The sequence below is a fragment of the Callorhinchus milii genome, unplaced genomic scaffold (genome assembly GCF_018977255.1).
Source record: "Callorhinchus milii isolate IMCB2004 unplaced genomic scaffold, IMCB_Cmil_1.0 Scaffold4, whole genome shotgun sequence".
Classification (NCBI taxonomy): domain Eukaryota; kingdom Metazoa; phylum Chordata; class Chondrichthyes; order Chimaeriformes; family Callorhinchidae; genus Callorhinchus; species Callorhinchus milii.
The window spans coordinates 57,668,847-57,692,188 of NW_024704745.1; the positions used below are offsets into that span (position 1 = coordinate 57,668,847).

Below are 23,342 nucleotides of genomic sequence, written 5' to 3' on the forward strand. Positions count from 1 at the left end.
ATCCATTGCCCTTCTGTGACTGTCATAATTATAACTATAGTAACATGTTCACCATTGCTCTCAGTCTAGAAAAATCACTTGAAGAAGAAAACCATAGTATTAATATTGCAAGAGTCTTGAGATCTAGTGTCTTGGGCAGGAAAATCCATGTGACACTGACTCAAAAGAATTATTTTCGGACCCCAAATATTCTCATGGATGAGCAGGATATACATAATGGTCCCTGCAAAAGATAATCCCAGGCACTGTTTTGTGGGCATGTTACCATGCAGTTTTTACAATTTGAGCACTTTTTTGCTCCCCAGTGCCTCATTTGCACTGGTGGGATTATATTATCCAATAAGTAGCAGCGCCATCCAGCCTTATGCACAAACCTGTCACCTAGATGGATACTTTAGTTTCACAGTACGAGTTCAGATTCACAGAGAGCATTGGTTTCTTGATCAGTATGCCACATCCAGCTGTTAAACTACATCTGCTTTAGACGTCCTACTTAGGTGATCTCACTGGAGACTGTTGTTGAAACATGCCCCCAACCTCTAGCTTTACCACAGCTTCAAGATTGAGCTTCAAGATTGCAGTGCTCCATATATTGCTTCTGTAGCTAAAAATAGGTTATTGGCTTTTCTCAACTATTATCCTGTGAACTAGCTTCTCCCTAATAAAGAGTCACTAATTCTTCCCTGCGGGAGACATGCAGACAACTCACCTAAGGCTGAAGCTCCCTGTTTGAACTGAATCCATAATCTAACATTTAAGCAAAACAGATCCAAAGCGCTACTGTGTTACATCATGCTGCTTTTTCAGCACTAGCTCTACAATTTTTTTATGCATTTAATTGTTCGGGTAGTATGCTCCCATGGCACTGTTAGAAAAGAGAAGGGGAGTTTCTCCTGATGTCTTAGTCAACAATGGCCCAAATAGATTGGTCATTTATTTGGCTGTTTGGAGGACCTTGCTCTGCCAAAACACCTGCTAATAAATAGTAATTTTATATGAAGTGTTTTGTGTTTTATAATTCTTGCAGTTGATTTTTTTAAAATTATAGACACTATATCAATTATGCCAGCATTCCACTGGTTGGTGAGTCAGTGACTAGAGAACATCAATTTAAGATAGTAAGCAAACAAGCAAAGGTTAGGATAATCTGTTTCACACACGTAATAGTTAGGATATGGAATGCCCCGCCAGTAGAGGTGATTGAGGCAGAATCCATGTTAGCTTTCAAAAGGGAATACATAAAAGTGAATAAACTACAGTGGTATGAGAAACGGCAGGTGAATGGGACTGGAAAAAATCTTGAAAGAGCCAGCACAGACACAATGGGCTGAATGGCCTTCTCCTGTGCTTTAAATTTCTATGGCTCTATTAGAAGCAGCAATTAGACAGTGGCTCCAGATCAAGAAAGAGAATCATACCCACTAATTTTGAAATGGCATCAAGATGACAGCAACAATTTTGAAAACAAGCTTTGTACCAAACCATTGTGCCAAAGTTATTGGAAGATGGGTCGGAATGGGAGTTCACTTCAAAACCTGTTGATAGTTAAAGATAGATTTGGATCATAACTTTCAGTGATGGGATAATTATCACTTTAAATTTATTGCCAATGATAATTATGACATTGAAGGATGCATTTTCATCCAAATAAATTTCAGGCAGCTGACAATCATGTTTATCCTTCTAATTTCCCGTGAGATTCCTTTGATGTTTCTACGTCTAATCCTGAATACTTATAGTTGACTGGAATGTGTCTTAATTTAGTTTTCAAATCTTATACTTATAATTCAATGCGAGCAAACGTTGCATGATTTTCTTTTCTTGTTCAGAGTCAATGACTGCATTCTACAAGTCAATGAAGCGGATGTTTCTGAAGTGTCCCACAGCAGAGCTGTAGAGGCCTTGAAAGAAGCTGGTTGCATTGTACAACTATATGTACGTAGAAGAAGGCCGGTTTTGGAGACCATAGTAGAATTAAAACTTATGAAAGGACCTAAAGGTAATACCTATTTAAGTTTATAATGAATGCACATAGTATATCCATTGAAAAACTTTAATATGCTTTGTTTTTTTTTAAAAGTCTATCCCTAACCATCTTTTACAGGTGAAATATACAGATATAATGTACCACATTTCATTATAGAAAACTTATGTTTTTGTTGGCATGCAGATGGATATCTTAATTTATATATTTGGTTCTGATGCTTGTAAGGATTGTAAATATCACTTGTAAATCCAAAATGTTTATTGGACTTTTACCAATTATTCATTGTAATTATCACTCCTGGGAGGATGGATTATTTCTAACAAAAAACATACCAGAAAGTACACTTATCACTGCAATGAGGTTGAGCCATATAACGTGATATAGCTAGAGTTTCAAAGGCATCTAACAGAAGTATGACATGAAACCCCATCTTCACAAACTGAGAACACCGGGTATCGAGGGAAAGACATGATTCACAATTAACTGAAGGAAAGGAAGTAGTTGGTCATTGATAAGGGAGCTAGGTCAAATTTTGGGCAGGTATTAAGCGGGTTGTTTCAGGATACAGGGACATGTATTTTTCATTGTGTATAGTTATGATCTAGATTCACAGACCCAGTGGAAAATAGTCAAGTTTGCAGAAGAAATGAAGTTGGGTGGAACTGTGGTATCAGTGGAGGCAGCAGAGGTTTTGCAAAGAAAACTTGACAGGGTACTCATATGGATTTATAGCTAGAAAATTAAGTTCAATTCAATACATATAAGTACATATACTACTATCAAAGATAATACTTTTGGATTCACAAATGTAATTTCAAGACAGACACTAGGAAGTTTTCCTTTAGCCATAGGGTAATTAATGACTGGAAAATGTTGTCATTAGGAAGGATGATTGAGGCCATGATGCTAGACTCATTTTTTTAAGAGATGGCAGGGGCTATTTCAGAAGGATGAGATTAGATTGGCCAAAACGCCTTCTCCATTAGAACAATGCTAGTGTTTTTTTCCTCTAACTTGATAAGCTTGGTGCTGCTGTTAGATACCTAATATAATGTGCAAGCTCCAAATTGTTCAATCATCTTGTAGTGCCAATAATATTGTTATCATCTAACACAGCAATGTTTTATTGTGCTTTTATCAAAATTGATACACCTTTCACTCATTACTATTCTTATTATGGAAAAAAAATCAAATGCCCCCTCTGTTGGTTGGTGTTGGCTATTTAGCTCAACATTTATTTCAGCAATGTAAATATCATGTTACATGATTATTTGGAACTTTATTATTTTTAATATTCTTCAGGCAACAAATATTAAAATTTATAAATGGCATTTTCAGGGTAATGTTTATAAATATTCCCCATATCTGCGATAAATGTTTGAGTGATTTTTTTATGGGCAAAGATAGGATAGGACTCCATTGGCATTGTGTATAACAGCTCAGACAGGAACCCTCTAGAGAATAAATTCAACAAATGTTTCAGTCCTCCTTTGAATACAGATAACCTTAGCTTGAATGTTTTGATGTACGTTACCTGCTTATTGTGGTGCTTTAGTAGTTTTGTAAATGATATAACAGGAGAACAGGACGTCCTCCTGACGTGAAAGGCGCTTTATAAATGGAATCTTGTTGTTGTTGTTGAGAACATCTGAAGGGAGAGATTCATTGATTCATATAACAATGATGCCATCTGCCATTAGAATAGTTTGAACTGAATGGAAGAATTTATTGGATATGATTACATAATGAATTCCTCCCAGCTAGAATCAACTTTTGTCATCATCCAGTATGTATTGGGTTTACATGCATTATGAATCATTTACTCGTGATCATCGGCATTAGAAGTTTCCTTTTTATTAGCTGTTGATAAATATTTGAAGCTCTAACCTGCTATAAGGTAAGATTGGTATTGGGGCTACAGAATAAACCGCAGGGTGTTAGCTGCACATTGTTAGTACTGCTCTAATCTCGGTCACAAAACTGAAAGTATTGTTATTGGATTTTTGACTTTCTACACGACAAAACCATACATTGCATGTTTCACCATAAGTTGCTCATCACCACCTGCTTGTCCCATTTCCTTCCCCTCTCTCCCCCCCCCCCCCCCCCCCCCACGCCCCACCCCATGACCAGTGATAATTATTGCATAATACCTTACAATTTTCACCCTAATGTGATTTAGTCCTTTGAATGAGATGTATATCTGTTCAGGTGGATGTTTAAGAACATTGCTGTGTGCAAATTGGCTGCCATGTTTACCTTCAAAATACACCGCAGTGAATCCTGTGAAGTGCTTTGAAGCGTACTCCCAACATGATAAGGCGCAATATCAAATGCAGGGATCATCAGCATCATCATTTAACATTTATTTATTTTATAAAGCATTTATTTTCCATGTCATAGAACAAAAGTGGTTATGGAAAGTTTTAAGGAGCTGTAGGAGAAAAAAGAGAATTGATATGAATGGAGTTACAGATAAATCTACATAAATTCTATGGTTATCACTGTCAACATTGTCTCTTTTGTAGGATTAGGGTTCAGTATTGCTGGAGGTGTGGGGAACCAGCACATTCCAGGTGACAACAGCATCTATGTAACAAAAATAATTGATGGAGGAGCAGCACAGAAAGATGGGAGGTTGCAGGTTGGAGACAGACTCCTTATGGTGAGAATGATTGCATGCTGTTCATCCTTGTTGTATTTTGAAGAGCCTTTAATTTGGCAGCAAGCTGCAACACAATTAATATAAAGTATAATTGTTAATAATATGGTAATGAATCCCAAGTAAATTTTATGGTACCTTCCAAGTTACCCATTGGGGCTTTTCACTTTTTACTTGCAGGGTTGGCGATATATCTATTTCTCATGTTTCAGTGATGATACAGCCAGGCTGGTCAATGATTAACAGTGCATTGGATTATTCTGGACCTCTTTGGCTTAGGTACCATATGTACTTGAGATCAATTCACACCAGGAAGTGCTTACTTACCTCCCATGCAAGGTTATATTTTACACATAGTACTCATTTTATGAAGTGTAAAGGGCTAAGTTAAACTGTCAGAACCTTCAAAATAAGATGCTCCCAAACCCAGTGCTCAAACAAATGAAGTATCTGGGAAGAATTTAAGCATTTAGCATTACCAAACTGATGTGTTACGATACATAGTCGAAGTTAGATTGTTTGTGCTCATAAATGATATCCATTAATGGTCATTTGGATATTCTTACTATGTGTGCATTTGTGCTGAATGCAGGGAGACTATTCTTCATTGGGCATCTGAGCCTGAACCTGTCGTTACTCAATGTCCACACCTGTGCTGTCCAATTGGAATTCTGTATTGTGATAAGGCGTTAGAACCTTTGACTATTTTTGTCCTGCACTGGCTCAAGGACATTGAAGCCAAACCAATGCCACTCCAGGCTGGAACCAGATATCTCACCCCAGACTTCGAATCAAGCCTTCCTGGTCAATATGTTTCAAAACAAAAGCAGTCGCTACATTTCCTCATTGCACCATCAGAGGGAGTCCAGAAGTTGGATGTACTTTTGAGCATGTTTTGAAAACTTCTGGTGCAATGATTACCTTTGTGGCCCACATTTATTGGACCTGCATTATACTTATAAGGAAAATCTACCATTTGTTTGTGTACATAAGAACCAAAAGTTCAGCAAAGCACCATAGATTTGAAATTGTGGTTAACAAGAGAACCAAATTTCAATGCTGAATACATCTGTGGAAATAGTCACTTGATATGTATCTTTTTAAAGGTAAACAACTACAGTTTGGAAGAGGTAGCACACGAGGAGGCTGTAGCAGTGTTGAAAAACACATCCGATGTGGTCTATATTAAAGTTGCCAAACCTACTAGTGTTTACATAAATGACCCTTATGGACCACCAGATATCACACATCGTAAGTAACCATTTTTACTTTGAATCATAAACTTGTGTTTTTAGAAGATGTTACAGTTTTTGTGGTTTGTAGTTTAACAGCTAAAGATCATCCCTCTTGTGGACAGGTTTGGACACGTGTGCATGCAGTTAATATTAGAAATTATGTTTGACAGCATTAATACAGGCTTATCATATTTGTCGGTGCTTGGCTCACAAAATATACACTCAATTCACTTGACAGCATAATCTGTGAAGTGCTTTGAGACGTCTCAAAGACGTGATAAGGTGCTATATCAAATGCAAGAGTTATTATTATTATTATTTATTATATGGAAATTGAACTAAACAACTTGTACCATGACCCAGCCACTTAGAAATATGATCATGTGTGTCTGGCTGAATGAAGAAGTGAGATCCACAGCAGAAATGTTATCAAATGCAGGAATTAACCATGACCAAACTGCTTGACATATCTAAAGTCTGGCTGTGTTTAGAGTGTAGATCTTCAGTTAGATTGTTTTATTTCAGGAAGAAAGTCTTACCGCTGATGTACAACAGATGTGCAAATATTATTAGATGCGCCTGTTTTGTTCAGTCAGCAACATACTTGTAATCACCTCATTTTGCAGATGCCTTTTGCCTTGTCAGCTCAGCATTTTCCGAGGTGTAAGTTGCTTTCAGTAAGGCATTGGATTTTTTATCTCAATCCATGCTCATGGAGCTTGTCTCCAGATGTAAAAAGACAAACAACTGGTTGCTTTCTGGAATCTATTTAACGGACAATGTAAACTTCCATGACCTGTTGATTTTCTGATTTGCTCCATGCAGCCACACTTAACAATGAGTCTGATAACAATGCAGAGAGCAAGTGTTTATCTGCTTAATTTTTTTAATGAGTAAAGATAAACTCTGTCTAATGTTGAATTCCTGTTATTTCCTGGACTGTGTCTCTCTATAGACAAGGAATTTGCACCCAGACTCATGCCAGTCAGTGCTAGTCGGAACCAAATGCTATGAGATACACAAAAATGGCCTGGGGTGAACAGATCAATTTTCTTTCCCTACAGGGAAATAGCTACTTGTTTGCCTTTTCCCCATGGTGAATGTGGCTGAGTTGCTGGTAACTCAGGTCATTTTGTAGAGATGTGTCTGGGTGCTCCAGTCAATGTGTTACCACTCTGATTCACATTCAAGTGCTACTGAAAATCTTTGTGTCATTCTGAACTGTTTCATATGCCTCACTGGATCACATAGCATAAGCACTAACCAGATGCCATAATTATTTGATTAAATAAAATTCATAGCATTGACCAGCCATTCCATCTCAAATGTTGATCCTTTGCTAAATTGAAACAAATGCATTATGCTAGTGGTGCGAAAAAACAGCTGCCTACTAATCTAAATAAAATCTGCTGTCGTTAGTCTTTTGCACCACCTTGCCAACATAGTCCATCATGGACAATGTGCAAATTAATTTCTTGAAATAGAAACAGTTGATTTTCAATTTCCCACAGGATCCATCTGCCAAGATGGTGTTCAGGATGGCTTTAATCAGACACCAAAGTATTCACGTTTCTGTTTCTTTTCGCCATCCCTTTGGCAAGGGCAATATAGTGGTGGTCTAATGCATTTTTCCATATAATCCAGTGAGCCATAATCACCTTAGAATAGATTATCACATAATGATTATGAGATTATTTGCCACATTTTTGAGAACCCTTGCATAGTAATAATAGAGGAATCCTTGGATTTGACATAGCATGTTTCACTTCAGGAGAAAGTCTCCAAGCACATGACAGGATTCACTGTTTAGTGACTGTGTATTTTTGTAGGCAATCATGGCAGCCAATTTTTGCACAGTAATGTCCCTCACAAGAAATAAATTGTTTCTCTTTCAAAGTTAAGTGCAGCCAGGTAAATTTCGAAAAACAAAAGTTCAATAAATATTGACAATCAGACAAAACACTGTTGACTAGTTTGGTTTGACTTGTATCATATCTACAGCCATTCCTACAGCAGATAATTGGATTTTGTTCTGGTGTGCCAATAATTCTGCCTAGCTGATATCTTGAACATTTGTGTTATATGAAACTGAATGCAATAAAATGTGTTCATTTCCAAACTCTCATGTAAACATTTTCAGCTTTGAAATTTGAAAGATTGAAAAACATTTATAAATTTGTGGATATCCTTAGAATTGAGGACAATTTTGTTGAAATGTTGACATTTATCAACATTACTGCATGGCAAGTTTCAGTAAATTGGGAATATGAAGTAATACCACTGCTCAATTGTCCACACATTACAGAATATCCTAAGGAGAAACTGCTGCCTCATGTGCTATTCAGCTGGCTGTACTTAGTGACTAAATTTCTTCTGTCTAGCAAATCTGATTTTTAAACGTTTTTAGAATTGGTGATAAAATTAATTTCTGAACAATAATCCCCTCCTTCTCCCCCAAAAAGGGAAGATATAGCAGCCATAAAATGCAGTGCATTGATTCATGTTTTGATGTAACAATCCTTGCATTTGACATAGCGCTTTTCACGTCTTCTAGCTTCACAGAATATACTGTAAAGTGACTTGACTGTATTTTTGTGGGCAAAACCAGCAGCCAATTGTGCACAGCCGTATTCCACAAACAGTTGTAGATTGAAGTGACCAATTTATTATTGTTTTTTTTCTTGAGGGATTGTAGTCATCTTCTTGCAAATCACTGTAAAACATGAAGCATATCAGGATTAAACTAGTGTGATATTGATAAATCTGTACCTAAACAGCCTGAAAATATTTTCTCATTAATTTGCTGGTTCAAATTAGTACAGCAATAAAACTAATACTTCTTTGTAATATGAATCACACAATATTGGGTAAGCTCACAAATGAGGTTTCACTTCAACTTCCAGAATATTGATACTTTAGGAAATAATCTCTGTGTGACTCCAGGATTTGCAGCATCTTTCGTTTGTTTATATATTGCAGGAGTGCAAATTGACCTGATTTGAAAGCCACCAGTTCAGGATGGAGTACTATTGCACTGGCTCAGTCTCAGTTTAATTTATATGTTTTGTGATGAATTGCCGCAATGTGCAATGAAACGCACATTAAAACATTAGAGTTTGTTGGGCAGCAAATAAATAGTTTAACTGCTGACATTTATATTTGTTGATTTAATGTTAGATTTTTNAAAAAGGTATTTGAAAAGGACAAATTTGCAGGCCAATGGGGTAAGAACAGGGAGTGGGACTAGTTGGTAGCTCTTTCAAAGAGCTGGAACAGGCACAATGGGCCAAATGGCCTCCTTCTGTGCTGTACGATTTTATGATTCTATGATTTAGGCCTTGTGAATTAATGATGTTGGTGCACTGCATTAGAGACATGTTCCAAGGACATTCCAGGAACTGAAAGTCAATGAATGTGTTATCAAAATAATTTTGTAAGATCGCTTTCTGTGATCTTGCATCTGTTCAGTGCAGTTTGGGTATCTATTTATTTTTGGCTTTCTTCTTCTAACATGGCTCTCACGTAGTTATCCCATGTTTGCTTTATTAAGTTGTGGTGACCTCGTTGATCAAGGAAAACAGAATATAGTTTTATATTTACCCTTTCTTAATTAGTCCTGACAGTGTGAAAATTAAAATGTTAATTAATTTTCACTGTGCTGAAAGAATTTCAAAGAGTGAATTGACCCAGTTTACAAAGTCAAGTGCAAAGCACAGCTATGGCCTACTTAATGCTATTATTTTATTTGTCTTTTTTTTTAAATGTAAAAAGTTTGACTGTATGTTTCACTAATATCCTAAAAATCTATTCTGTTTTCTTGAGTCGCCTGATAATGACACTCGTTTTAACAAATGATCTTAATAAGAGCAACCGATGTTAAGACCACAGTTTAATCTATTCTTTTCTCTTATTTCCTGCTCTTTAACACTATAATTCCCCAAAAGGAGATCTGTTGAAAACTAACAGGAATTTAAATATTGGATTGTACATTTAATTGAATGCCCCTGAAGTACTGAACATTGCTGTACTTTGAATTTGAAACCGTATACCCAGGCTCTTGACTAATGCCAAGGTTAATGGGTAGGGGAGATAGAATTACAAATACAGTACCAAATTCCATTTGCACAGCGCCTTTCACGTTGGGAGGGATGGAGATTCAAGTGGAGTCCAAATACCAATGGTCTGTTTCTGTGATTCTGTAATTCTACGCAATTTTTCAAAATTGGGATAAATAATCCTAAAGAGATGTTTAAGATCTTGAGAATAACTCATTAGTTTTATGGACCAGTTTTGGTGCTCTCCACAAATTCAATGGACTGTTCCAGTGACATAACACAAATTAAATGATTTTTGAAAATGCAAGTAAAGTATCGCCACTACCCAATCATTTGAATTTTTAAAAAAATTCCAATAGATTTGTGTTGACTAGTCCTTATGGTCATGTTGCTCTTCAGATGAACAATGAAAGCATCCTGTGTAAACTTCTCGAACATCTGGCCAATACACAGTTACATTAAAGTGGCCATACCTTCCTGTCTATGTCTAATTCATTTTTTTTAACCAAAAAAGCTTTGGTGCAGCTTCCATGTTTTATGAAGCTCTTAAAATATTGGTGTACAGAAGAGTATTGGACCAAATGATGGACTAAATATCTCTCTTCATTCCATGACATCTTGCAGCTCAGTGCACTCTACGATTCACTTTTAAAAAAGCAATAGCAGGTAAGCCAATTAATTTGGGGGCTTGCTGGATCTCTAGCTGTGAACACTTGCACTGGTTACATTTCTGGTTGTGATCTACTCGCCTCGATGTTCAAATTGACTTGGAACAACAAATTGCTTTGATATAACGTCTTTCATGTATGATGAATGTTTCAAGGAACTTCACAGAAAAAATAGGGAGAGGAAAGAAAATTGTATGTTGTAACCAAAAGCATGGTGAAAGAGAAAATTCTTAAGAGAGTTTTCAAGGCATGGAGAAAAGGACTTTAAAAAAAATTCATAGCTGCCCTCAAAAAATGCAGCAGTACAGAAGAGTATTGGACCAAATGATGGACTAAACATCTCTTTTCATTCCATGACATCTTGCAGCTCAGTGCAGCCAATTATTTTTCATTTTAATTAATTGCAACTGGATACACCGAAAAAAAATGTTTATTAAGTTTACTTATTTAACCTTTTCAAAAAAATAAAGTTTGTTTCTTTCTTTTTAGCTTATTCCCCACCAATGGAGAATCACATCATCTCCCCAGGGAATAATGAAACACTCGATTATAAGAACTCACTGCCACGAATCTCACCAGGAAGATATTCTCCTCTTCCAAAACATATGCTTGGAGAAGATGACATCAACAGGTAATTTCTCAGTGAACAGCACTACTTTGGTTACTGTTTTTATTTGAAGCAATTTTTTAAATCGGTAAAAAAGCTTGTTACAGTGTGAATCTGTTTTAAGGCTCCCCTTATTTCAGGTGGGCTCCTTATACACCCCATTCCACTGTTATTTTTGTTCTGCCTTTGCTTTGTATTCGTTGCATGGTACTTTCGTTCCACATAATTTGCTCACCAGGAGCGGTGTGTTGCTTTCTGAAGGATGTGTCTTGTGTCTGTTCACAGAAGAATCCTCTGATTAACCACTCATGCTTATTGTATGATGCATCTTGCTTGTCTGAGAACATCCCGTAAGAAGGAGTTAATGTAGAACGCTACAGGGATTGAAGGAGAGAAGCCCTCAGCTTCGTTTATCAAGAATGTGCCTTTTGATAAGAAAGAAATATTTTGTTTAGCATTCCGTGCTCGGACATCTGCCAGTTTGAGCATTATTGGTAAACATGCACCACAACATCGGGCCTACAAGCTTTAACCAAGGCTGTATGATTGGTCTGGGCTTCACAATAACCAAGAAGCAATCAGGTATAAAATAGAGAGTTCAGTCAATGAGACACAGATTGGACGACTCCCCATACTGCCTGCTTCTCTCCCAGGATAGGTAACTGATCAATACTTAAATTGTCTAATAACCTGGTTGCTTCCATTATCACATCTTGCGATAGTGCGTCTTTGCTCTTTGTGTAATCATTGACTGAAACTATAAAAAGGAAACAATTGTTTCACATCCAAATTGTGCGCACACTACATCATCATTAATAAAAGTAAAGTTTCCTTACAATCTGTTCTTTGTATGAATAGTTTCATTTAGTGTTTTTATAAATGCATATTCTGATGGGGGAATATGTGTGTGGACAGCGGGGTTTGTAAAAAACTGAATAGCCGCAATCTAACCTTTAATCTTTGTACCGATACAGTCTGAATTAACAGAACTGTATGTAGGGTTTTTATTATGTCAGTCAGGTATCTGACACTTGTTGAAATGAATTACCATGTTTAAGAGTATCCAAACCAGACTGAGAGTTTCACATATGTATGCCACCTACATGTGGAAATGCCTCTGTGTCTGGCATGGAGCACACACTCTTTGCCTGGAGCAAAGTGCTTTTTTATCTAATTTCAAAGAGTGTTAGGTGCAGATTGGCAAGAGCCAAGCGTTGGGGATACTGCTGTAAATTTAACCAGCTAAACCAACATAGCTTGCCATTCAAAACAATGTCTGTCAGTGCTTGTCCAGTTCTGACCACCCTTTGGGGCTTTGATTTGCAAAGGTAACAGGAGTTATGCAGGTAATATTAAATAGCTAATATTCATAGTGCAGTGATTTTTTTTTACTTTTGTAGCTGCAGTAGTAGTTTAACACCATGTTAAAAGTTAATTTTTTCAAGGAATTTTGCTCAAATGTTGTAAATACTTATCCATAACATCATCAGCATTATAATTATCATAACTTAGCCAACTCCCTGCCCACAGTGACTGGTCTGGTCTGCCCTTCCAGTTCCTGCCGATGAGCCAGGCAGTGCTGTCATCAGCAGTGCCCTGGAATACTGCGGACCCGCCTGGCTCAGGAACCGGACTACTGAGACCGCCACAGACGGCTGGCTTGATTCCGACATGCCGTTGCCAGCCCGTTCAGCTCCAAGGAGACTTCACTTACTAAGGAGTTCATCTGGTGAAGCAGCACTCAAATGCTGATCCAAGATGCCACACCTTTTTCAAATCGGCTTTAGGAGTAAACCGTTACACTCTAATCACATGATAAGGGTTAGATCCACAGCTTATCTTTAGGAGTGAAAATCAACATTTCAAAGTGTATTTCATGCCACATTAAGTAATTAATGAATATGTTATGAAATATCTCATTTTTACCCCAGTATTATTACCCTGCTACCTTCAGTGCTGGCTGGTAATGTAGATGTGGATGTGAAGCTGGCTTGCACCCGAAAACTTGAGTAGAACATGAGTTTCTTCTGTACTTGTGTGCAGCTCTGCTTGCGACATTTTTCTTCCCTGAGTTGCCCTTCTGTGATTGTAAGATAAGTAAAACTGCTCTGATCCTACCTGAACAGTACTTAGAGTAATCCTCCTGTTTCCCAGTGTAAGTGGTCCTGAGGTACTGTAATGTTATAAATTATATGATGTTGTCACAAATTGGCAAATACTTTCTCGAAAAGCAGTTTAGTATTTTAAAAGTATTAGTTTAATACTTTTTTGTATGCGTTTCACCTACAAAATATGCAGTCAATTCACTTTACAGTATACTCTGTGAAGTGCTTTGATACATCTCGAAGACCTGATAAGGCACTATATCAAATGCAAGGACTATTTTATTATTTAAATGGCCACAACAACTCTCAGTCGTATAGTACCCTTCACAGAGTGCTTCATAGAGACTCGGATGGCACTGAGTAAGCTAGTGGGAGGTGGCTTTAGGCGCACTAAATGGATGGAATGCTGATTTGTGTCACCAACGGCCTGATAATTTCCACTGTCTTTCAACAATCAAAATATTTAACTTAAAATGTAAGATTGTACAGAATTTTGGTATATTCTTAAACTCAATCTTAATAGTGATTTTAGTCTGAAATTGACATCTACCATCTCATCTGTGAGCATCAACAAGAACTTGCATTTATATAGCATCTTTCAGGCAGTGTAGCGTTTCAGAGCACTTAACAATGGCCGTGTTTGACGCTGAGCTGTGGAGAAAGAGGAAGTGTCAGTAAGAGAAATACGCCACATAGAAAAAAATAAAAATCAGGGAAGAAAGTTAACAATAGGAAGGAGAAAAGTCATTTTAATGATATCTTATATATAATAAGATTATTATGATTTTGAAAGATAAATAGCTGACTTGGTTCTTTTTTTACTGCAAACTCTATGGAGACTTAATTGGACAGTTTTACTACACATTTAGCAGTGGATCATCATATTCACAGGAAATTTCTGCCAAACGTGCAATGTATAGTTTGAAATAGAATACATCATTCTGTAGCTGTGCGCCATACACCACCTGCAGAAGAAGGTGGTTTCAAGAATATGAAGTTCTGTTAGTAGTGCTTTGCATAATAAGTGTAGCGGGTGCTAATCATGCTGGACTCCCTTTTCCTGCCCCAATCCCCTTTCATCGTTCTTCAGAATGGAGCATTTTTAACATTAGTAAAGGACGATTGCGTGACCGGCTCTTTAATAATGTTGGCAAACAAAGACCCAGGTTGTTTGCTTTTTTTCAGAAGCACAAAACCCTGCTTCCTGCTCCCCATCACTATACTGCTGGGAGCAAAGCTGCTTCACTCTGGCACCATAAGTGGAGTCTAGAATAGTTTAGGATGTAATATGGCAAATATTGTTTCTTGTCATGATGTTTGATAGATAGAAATAGCTTTAAAGGGCAGTGATTAAAAATATATTTAAATGTCTTTAGAATGAAGCAATAATTATTATTTTGCATAAATAATATGAGCTATAAATATAGTGAAATGTTCATAAAATACTGCAGTAGTTGTCCTGGAAACCATTTGACAGATTTAGAAGTAGATGCTAAAGTGTCCTTTGGGGGAAACATTGCAGATTTTTTTTGGGGGGGACATGAAAGCAGTGGAACCTAATAATTTATTTAACAGAAATTACTGCCACGGGCTGTGAATGATAATGAGGGAGAAGAAAATCAGATGGTGGAGAATGTAAAATGTACTCTGAATGCTAATTGCCTGTTGATATAATGACGTTAAACTTAACAAGCTGTAGATATATACTGCTGTGAAGCATAATTCAACATCTAACTATTACAATGAGATGGTGTTTGAAAGTCCAAATGGATTTGTGGAAAACAAAAATAAAAACGGAATTTCCAACAGGTACTGTGAGCAGATAGCGCTCATTTTGGTTCTCTTAAAAATTCCTGTTAAAGACATTGTACAATACAAATTAAGTTTCTATTGCAGTGTGTGCTGGTCAGATTAGTTCAGAAACCTATCTTTAGGAATACTTGGATGATCAGAAACTTGACAATCTGAATGGTTAAATTTATGTTACAACTCTTTGGTGGTGAGTGAAGTGACAGAGGTTCTATAAGGTCAGCAGTTTCACAAGCTCTTCGCTGCCTCGATATGTAAAGAATAAACAATGGCTAGAACTGTTTTAAAAAATCTGAGTGTAGGCGGGACAGCATCCTAAACTGTACGTTAGAGATATTTTACACAGTATGCCTCAAAAATAACTATTACCAAGTATAGTTATTTTAAATGTTTACAAATTAATATTGCTTTTTGCCCTTTTCCATTGGAAAGTCACCAATGTTTCATAGTTTTGTTTTGTCTGCCAATTTGTGTTCTGATTAGATGAAAGGGTTTTGTTGAGGCACAACACTTTTATCTGTGAAATGTAGAGTATATTCTGTCAAGCCTTTGAATTCAAAAGCTTATCCTAAGTGGCTCCAATTAACCGACAAGTATCCTAGACAGATTGTGTCGATTTCAATCACGAATGGAATACATTTTTCCATCATCAGTGGTTTACTACTGAGTATTTTTGCAGGCCATAAATACTGTGTAAAATAGGATGACAGCAAATTTAACTATACAGTATTTCATTTCTATGACTATTTTAACAGCTTTCTATTTGGGTTTACAATAAACATGAATAAATATTTAAAGAACCATCATTGCCGCAGATAAAGCTTTATAGTGGTGCTTCTGCATAACTGAAGCAAATGATTTCTGCAACATACCACCACTTTGTTCATCATTTAGGCTGTAAAACAGAGAATGTTTTTAAAATAAAATTAAACGAAATGTGACTATACTGTGACATAAATGAGGGTAAAATGTGTGAGTTTTGAGAATGGGTTGTTCTACAAATTGAGCCTGCCCTAAACTAGAACAATCTGTACAATAGAACATCATTTATTCTCATGCCAACTATCTGGAAGCCTTCTTACCTGCATCATGTTCTGATGCAGACGTGAATGTAGAACTGCTGTACTAGCAAAATAGTCTAGTTATTAGCATCTGCATATGGTTACTAGGATTGCATTCTATTGAGGAATTGTGAAAATGTGGATGGAAATTGCAGAGAGTGAAGAGATTTGAAGGTCCAACGGCTTTGAAGTGGATCTGCTTGGGACAGGGTGGAGCCTGGTGAGGATGATGTTGTCAAGGAATCGAGGGTAGAAACAGAGAAGTAGATGTACATGATCAACATACATGTCCTGTATCATCAGCATATATGCTGACCTCATACCTGGGTAGTGAATAGATGAGGAAAAGGTGAAGTCCAAAAATACAAGTGCATACTTCAGCTGACCTTGTTGGGGGGGTGAAAGCGGTAGGAATGCGAGCAGATTGCGTGAAAATGATGAAACAGTTAAGAGTAGGACCAACATACAAATTTTAACCTCGACTGACCAGTTCAAATTGGCGGGGGGTGGGTGGTGGGGTTGATTGAGAGGAAACTTTTTTCTCCTTCTCTTAAGCTATACAAGGATACCATCACTCAGTTTCTTCACAACTTGAGTTTTGAATACATTTATCTTTACAGTGTGTGTGAGACACAGGGAAAATGTAGTCCTGACTGATGAGTTAAAATTTTGGGGGAGAGGGTTTGAGAGAAAACTAAAATGTTTTCTTTTTTTCCTCCTTAGGCTAAGTATTAACTGCAGTTGATAGACAACTTACTTCTGGGACTCATTACTGGAAAGTCCTAGAGAGCAGCCAGTAGCAAATTTCCTTACAATTTCCAATCCTCCCAACCCCCCTCCCTCATTCAAGTGCTGACGTGTGTGTTGTCTGCTTGGCATGCTACACAATGGTATGATGAGATCATGAACTCATCTGTATTGCAATTGAGAGGACACAGTGCTAATAGATTGGTATGTTCTGAGACTGAGTGGAAATAAAAGAAGTAAATGCCAACTCCTGGCCCTGAACAAATTGTTATAATCAGAGACTGTTTAATAATAATATCCTGTATCTCCACATCAGTGGTACTACAGTATCTGGAATACCTCATGTTGGCAAAATGTCACCTCGTGCACTTCATTGGCCCTGCTATCCACTCATGCAGATGGGGTGCACAAGCCCTGGAGCCAATTCTGTCTGCAGCTGATATTTGTTTTGCTCTTGGAAACAAATGTGGGATTTGTGATGTGCTTGAACTAAGCAAAAGGTCACCTTCAGGCTATGTTCTCGTTTAGTCAGAGTTGAATTTGCAAAGGAGTCTCACACCCCCAACACCTTTGCTTTTATGAGATACAGCCAAAATAACCGTCATTCTCCACTGCAGTTTCTGAAGTGAAAAGGCCAGACTGCAGTATTGAAAATATGTTTAGAACTACCTAAATCTACTACTGAGCCCAAAAGGAGCTGGATAGTTTTAATTTCCAAGTGAAAACTGATAACCTGCTTGACTCCAGCTGGCTCTCTTGTTTGTCCAATACAGAGAGGCATCTCCAGTTGGCTGAACACATGCTAGCACTACCAGAGGGAGGTGTTGAAGCAAACAGCTGTGCCCTTTGAATGTCTTCATTAAAAACAGGACATATTTAAGATCACTTCTTATTTTGTGGTATGCACACTCTGATTTATCCACCTGATGTTGGCTTTGATGTTTAATTTACTTACTAAACATAACTTTTTAAATTATTTCAAGATGTGTGCTGATTGATCCTGAACTGTTTTATTATTTACTTCCCTCTCCCATTTTTAAGAAACAGAAATAAATTGAACGTGTGTTGCATGCTCCTACGATATGATCTCAAAATGTTACATGCTGAAATTCTGATTGCAGTTTTGTCTTTTGTGTATATGCAATTGCTAGAAAATATGAGGAAATCTGTGGATATAATGCTAACCTTCTAAGTCATTGAACACTAGAACTCAGATAACACCGAAAGATCCATTTGGAGTCCTGTAGCATATTGGTTAGAGCACTCGCCTCGCAAGCGAGAGGACCCGGGTTCAATTCCCAGGTGGGGCGAAACAGTAGGCAAGTTTCCTTACTCCACATGGCTGTTTACATAGCAGTAAGTAAGAACCCAGTTGTTAGTCGGAATCACTGTTCTGATGGTAATAATTCCTTAAAAAAAATGATTTGGTCTCTCAATCCACAATTGTGGGACACTGCTGTACGCAATTAACTGCTGCGTTTCGCCCACAAATTACACAGTCAATTCACTTAACAGTATATTCTGTGAAGCGCTTTGAGACATCTCAATGACGTGATAAGGCCCTATATCAAATGCAAGGATTATTATTTCATGGGGTTTTAAATGTGCCCCAGCAGAGAAGGTTAAGAGGAGATGTTTACAAGATTATGAGGGGATTCGATAGGGCGAACAAGGAGAAACTATTTACTCTGACAGGTGGGTCGGTAACCCAGGACACCGATTTAAAATAGTTGTTAAAAGAAACAGAGGGGAGGTGAGAAGAAATTTTTTCACACAGCAAGTTGTTTGGATTTGGAATGCATTGCCTGAAAGGGTGGTGGAAGCCGACTCGATAACAACTTTTAAGAGAGAAGTAGATAATTATTTGCCGTGGGCAAGTTTACAGGGCTATGGGGAGAGAGTGGGAGAGTGGGATTGATTTGGATAGCTCTTTTCAAAGAGCCAGCACAGACACGATGAGCCGAATGGCCTCTTTCTGTGCTGTATAATTTTATGATTCTATGAGTGCTTTACAGGATAAAAGTTTGGTGGCTATGTTTTGTAGGCGAACGCGGACCAATTTGCACACAGCAATATTCCACAAACAGCCATGAATTGAATGACCAATTTTATTTGGGGATTTTTGGCCAAGACATGGGGATAAACTCCCTTCTCCTTTCGAGTTGTGTATTTCATGTCAATCTGAACAGGTAGATGTTTAGCTTCTCATCCAAAGGACAGTACCTCCAACTGTGCAGCAGCACACCTCTAGCATTGCATTGGAGTGTCAGCATAGACTTTATAGGTTCCATGTACCAACGTGGGACTTGAACCCATAATCTGCTGACTCAGAGGTAAGAGTGCTATCAATTGAGCCAGGCTAATACTCAAAACCATTGTTCAACCACCTTATAACCCCGAAAAAGGGTTCTCTGAAGTTTTTTTAGTTAGCCAGGATATAAAACATGAGTAAACCCATCACCATGCTTAAGAGTATCCAAACTGTATTGAGAGTTCCACATTTACATGCCACCTACACATGGAAATCTCCTATTTGTTTGGAATTAAATGCTCACTTCTCTGAAAACATACCTTGCTTATCTAATTACGGAGACAATTCAACCCAGGGCGTTCGGAGCCAAGGTTTGTGTGTGTATTGGAGGTACTGCTAGAAATTAACCAGCTAAAAGCGCAAAGCTTCCCTTTGCAAGCAATGTCTGAAAAGCTATCTGCTGTGTGTCCACCTAGAATCACCCTATCTAGGGCTTTGGCCTCCAAAGTGAAAAGGCTCTTCGGCCCATTTGATCTCATCCTCCCAGAATAACCACCTGTGCATTTTATCATAACAACAAGCTTCTTTTTAAATTAGTTCAGTGGCTTGTCCACCATTACTGGTAATCAGTTCCAATCATTCTGTATCCTCTCGGTAAAGAAATACTGCCTGGTGTCTGTCCTGAAATTGCTGTTTATAACCCCAAACCTATATCCTCTTGTGCTACTGTTTCAGTAGATCCAAAAGTATTGTTCTGAGTATACTTTCCCAAACCCATTTAAAATATTAGTTACCTCTATAAGGTCCCAACTGAAATCTGTTTTCATGACTGAAAAGCCCTAGCTTGCCTTAATTTTGCTCATGTTTATCATCTTTTAAACTATAAAAAATGGCTAACTTCTTCCAGGTTCTAACGTCTTCCAAGATGTCACTTCCGAAGTACAGAAACTGGTGTCAGAAATTACTGCAATTGGACTATATATTAGGTGGCTCAAATTCACAGTCTATTTTAGCACACTACAAAGAGTCTGACTGATTTGTAGAGCAGTATGGTTAATTTGAAAAGAACGGCATTCTTTCTGAGGATACTTATCGAAAAAAAATCTTCTACGTTGAATTAAGGAATCAATTCCCCATCAGACCAATCCACCTCCCATTATCCTTTCATATTTTTGGTTCATTTCAGTGGGAGATGCAATCATAAATCTACAACTTATATTGTTTGCTATTTAGAAAATTAGATCAGGTTGCATGTAGACAATATTGTACAGCAACAAATCAACTGTCAGTATTCAGTGGTAGTAGAGTTTTTTGAAGCAATTTCAATGATAAGGCACTGTACATAATGTTGTAATTTGTTTGTTAGACCCTTTTAGATACTAAACCTGGGGCTATCAGTCTACTGATCACAATCGGGGCAACAGAAAAATACATGTTTTGATGGATATTGAAATTGTTTAGCATTTCCATGAGTACCAAGTTTTTTTTGATGGTTGGGGGAGGAGGAGTTATCATTCACCACAACAACAACAAGATTACATTTGCATAGCGCCTTTCACAGGACGTCCCAAGGAGCAAAGAAGTAACGCTTATTGTCAGTAGCATCAAGATCAATCATATAATTCAAGCGTTAAAATTGACCTAGTCCTCATTTTGTTCTTGGTAGAAATGAGTACCAGGAAGCACTGTTTAGCAATAAATCATTACGTAAAGAGGGCTTTCTGCGCCATTTCCTGCTGCTCATATGGCATTAATTAGCGTTGTGATGAAATGACAGGTTTTGCTGGTGAGTCTCCTGATGTTGTTGTATACTTACTGTTGCTGTTTTTTGCGATTTAACAGTCCTTCGGATGAGATGTTAAACCAAATTCCATCTGCCAGTTCAGGCGGAAGTTAAAGATCCTCTAGTACTACTTGTAAAGAGAAGACAGTTTCTCCCGATGACCAGGTCAACAATCCCCCAGATAAATTTGGTCATTCACTTCATGGTTGTTTGTGAGATACTGCTCTGCACAAATTGGCTGCCCCATTCACCTATAAAATAAACAGTTACTGCACTTTACAGTAAACCCCGTGAAGCGTTTTGAGGTGTTAAAGGCACTATATCAAGTTATTTGTTTGGAAAATGGCTGTTTCCAGCAGAACTGTCAATACCTGCAGAACCAGGGTCTTATTGCTAACATTAGGTACCCGCTGAGGATGGCCCAGGGTTTCTGACCCTTTTAACATCCATTATGGCTTCTTTTGGGAAAGATCCAAACCCCTCGGCTACCTGGAACAGAGCTATGGTTTGCCTGACCACTTCAGCATAAGTTACCCAGGAGGTTACCTCTTGTCAGGAATTCTTTTTTCTTGGTATATGTGTAAACCTCCTTAAAACAAGCTAAGAATACAAAGCCTTGGAATATTTCCATTTTCTCCCAATTTCCAAAGTTATTCTCTGCTTTTCAACAGCTGTATTTACTCAAAAAGGCATATTTAAATATTTAGTGGTCTTGGCAAAGTGGATCGCAGGAGACGAATACTCATTATTGCAACTACCATGTCATTGGGGGAAAATATGTTCATGGTCCCAGAGGTCTACTATGCATTTTTTTGGGGTCAGCCAGGTGTCTTGACACATACAGAAACCCATCACCATGCTTAAGAGAATCCAAACTGAGAATTCCATCATCCCACCTACACATGGAAATTCCAGTGATAGTTTATTGGAATGGAATGTGCACTAATTCCCTGAAGTTTTGGAATTATTAGGTGCAGGTTGGCAAGAGCCCAGAGTGTGCGTTGCCCCCAGTGACAGGTCTGCAAAGTTAGTAGACTGGTCAGGCAAAGTTAGCAGAGCACACTCCGACTTACACTGCCAGCAGATCCTGGTTAATGATCAGAGCCACGCCACATGCACCATTTGTCTTTGGGTCCAAAAACCCTTCAACTACCTGGTAGCCATGAAAACGCAAGCGATGATCACCAACAATCCCACATATTTCCTGGAGAGCAAGAACGTGAATTTGTTCTTGGAAAAGGAAGAGGCCGATCTCAGACATTTTGCCTCCCAAGAGATTGACATTCCACGTGGCAAAAGAGAGACCGAGCCTCTGAGAGATGTTCTTACGATTCTGATGCGGTGACACTGTCAAGGCAGGTTGCGGTTATTGGTCAGTACGGCGCCAAGCTGGGCGCACATACCACCCATGCTCACGTCCTACAGTCTAAGTGTGTCGAGGTCACGGGCTTCCATCCTCACCTGAACCCTAATGTCTAACCAAACAGGCAACGGCACTGAAGGATGGCCTTCATGCTGAGGTCCAGGTCTGGGTCCACGATCAGATCTCTCACTTTTGACTCAGTTGCAGACATGAGCCCACTCAGGAAGAGCCCTGTACCACCATCTATCCCAGCCCTTCTGCTGAGAGCTCACTCCATCTGGAAAGATCTTTTTAATGCAATCCCTTTTCCCCAGGGAAGCAGGTCCACACTTCATCCGAATGTATTGGTGGATTCACTGACAGTCCAACTCGAGCTTCACCAATTAGCCCTGTGTCCCAGGGCAGGCAGGGCTGTATGTACATTTGTTAGCAGGGGCAGCCTCCGAGCAGTGTAATAGCCAAGCCATTTTAGTGCATAGAAGAACATATTGCGGCAAAGGAGGCTCAACGTCAATCAGTACATTTGTTTTTTCAACAACTAAAGAATTTTTCACAGAGCATTTAAAAAGAAAGTAACTCTTGGAACTGTGCCCTTTGCATTACTTTACTATATAATTTCAGGTTATTATATTTAAATGTCATCGCTCATTAAATCTTTTTGTAAAGAGCACAAGATATTTATTTCATCTTAAAACATGGTATTCATAGTACGATCTAATGTCTCAATGCTTGACTGAATTCAATTCTTTGATCCTGTCTCATAGGAATAGGTTATTCAGTGCCTAGCTGTAAATAGAATATGACAGGTGAAAAGTGTTCAAAGCAACCAAATTAATACACTTTCTGCAGATTAGAATTATGTGCAGAGACAGTTATGATAAATCCACCTACCAGAGAGGACATATGAAGTTAAAGTCTTGAGATAGTCTTTGGTTCATAGATTTCAATTAAGGTAAACTAACCACCATATGTTCCTAATCGAGAGCATTCAACTTTAGGGGACAACATT

The 23,342-nt window shown here is 38.1% G+C and overlaps 1 protein-coding gene across 10 annotated transcripts in view; it reads left to right on the plus strand.

Annotated features, from left to right (window-relative positions):
• The window catches only part of dlg2 (discs, large homolog 2 (Drosophila)), a 430,051-nt gene that overhangs the window by 214,466 nt on the left and 192,243 nt on the right, over nt 1-23,342 (plus strand). For all 10 annotated transcript variants that reach the window (XM_042334109.1, XM_042334110.1, XM_042334111.1 and 7 more), the window contains 4 exons: nt 1,830-1,999; nt 4,516-4,652; nt 5,756-5,900; nt 11,097-11,238. In XM_042334109.1, the coding sequence (XP_042190043.1) occupies nt 1,830-1,999; nt 4,516-4,652; nt 5,756-5,900; nt 11,097-11,238 (594 nt within the window). The remainder of the gene's footprint in view (nt 1-1,829; nt 2,000-4,515; nt 4,653-5,755; nt 5,901-11,096; nt 11,239-23,342) is intronic.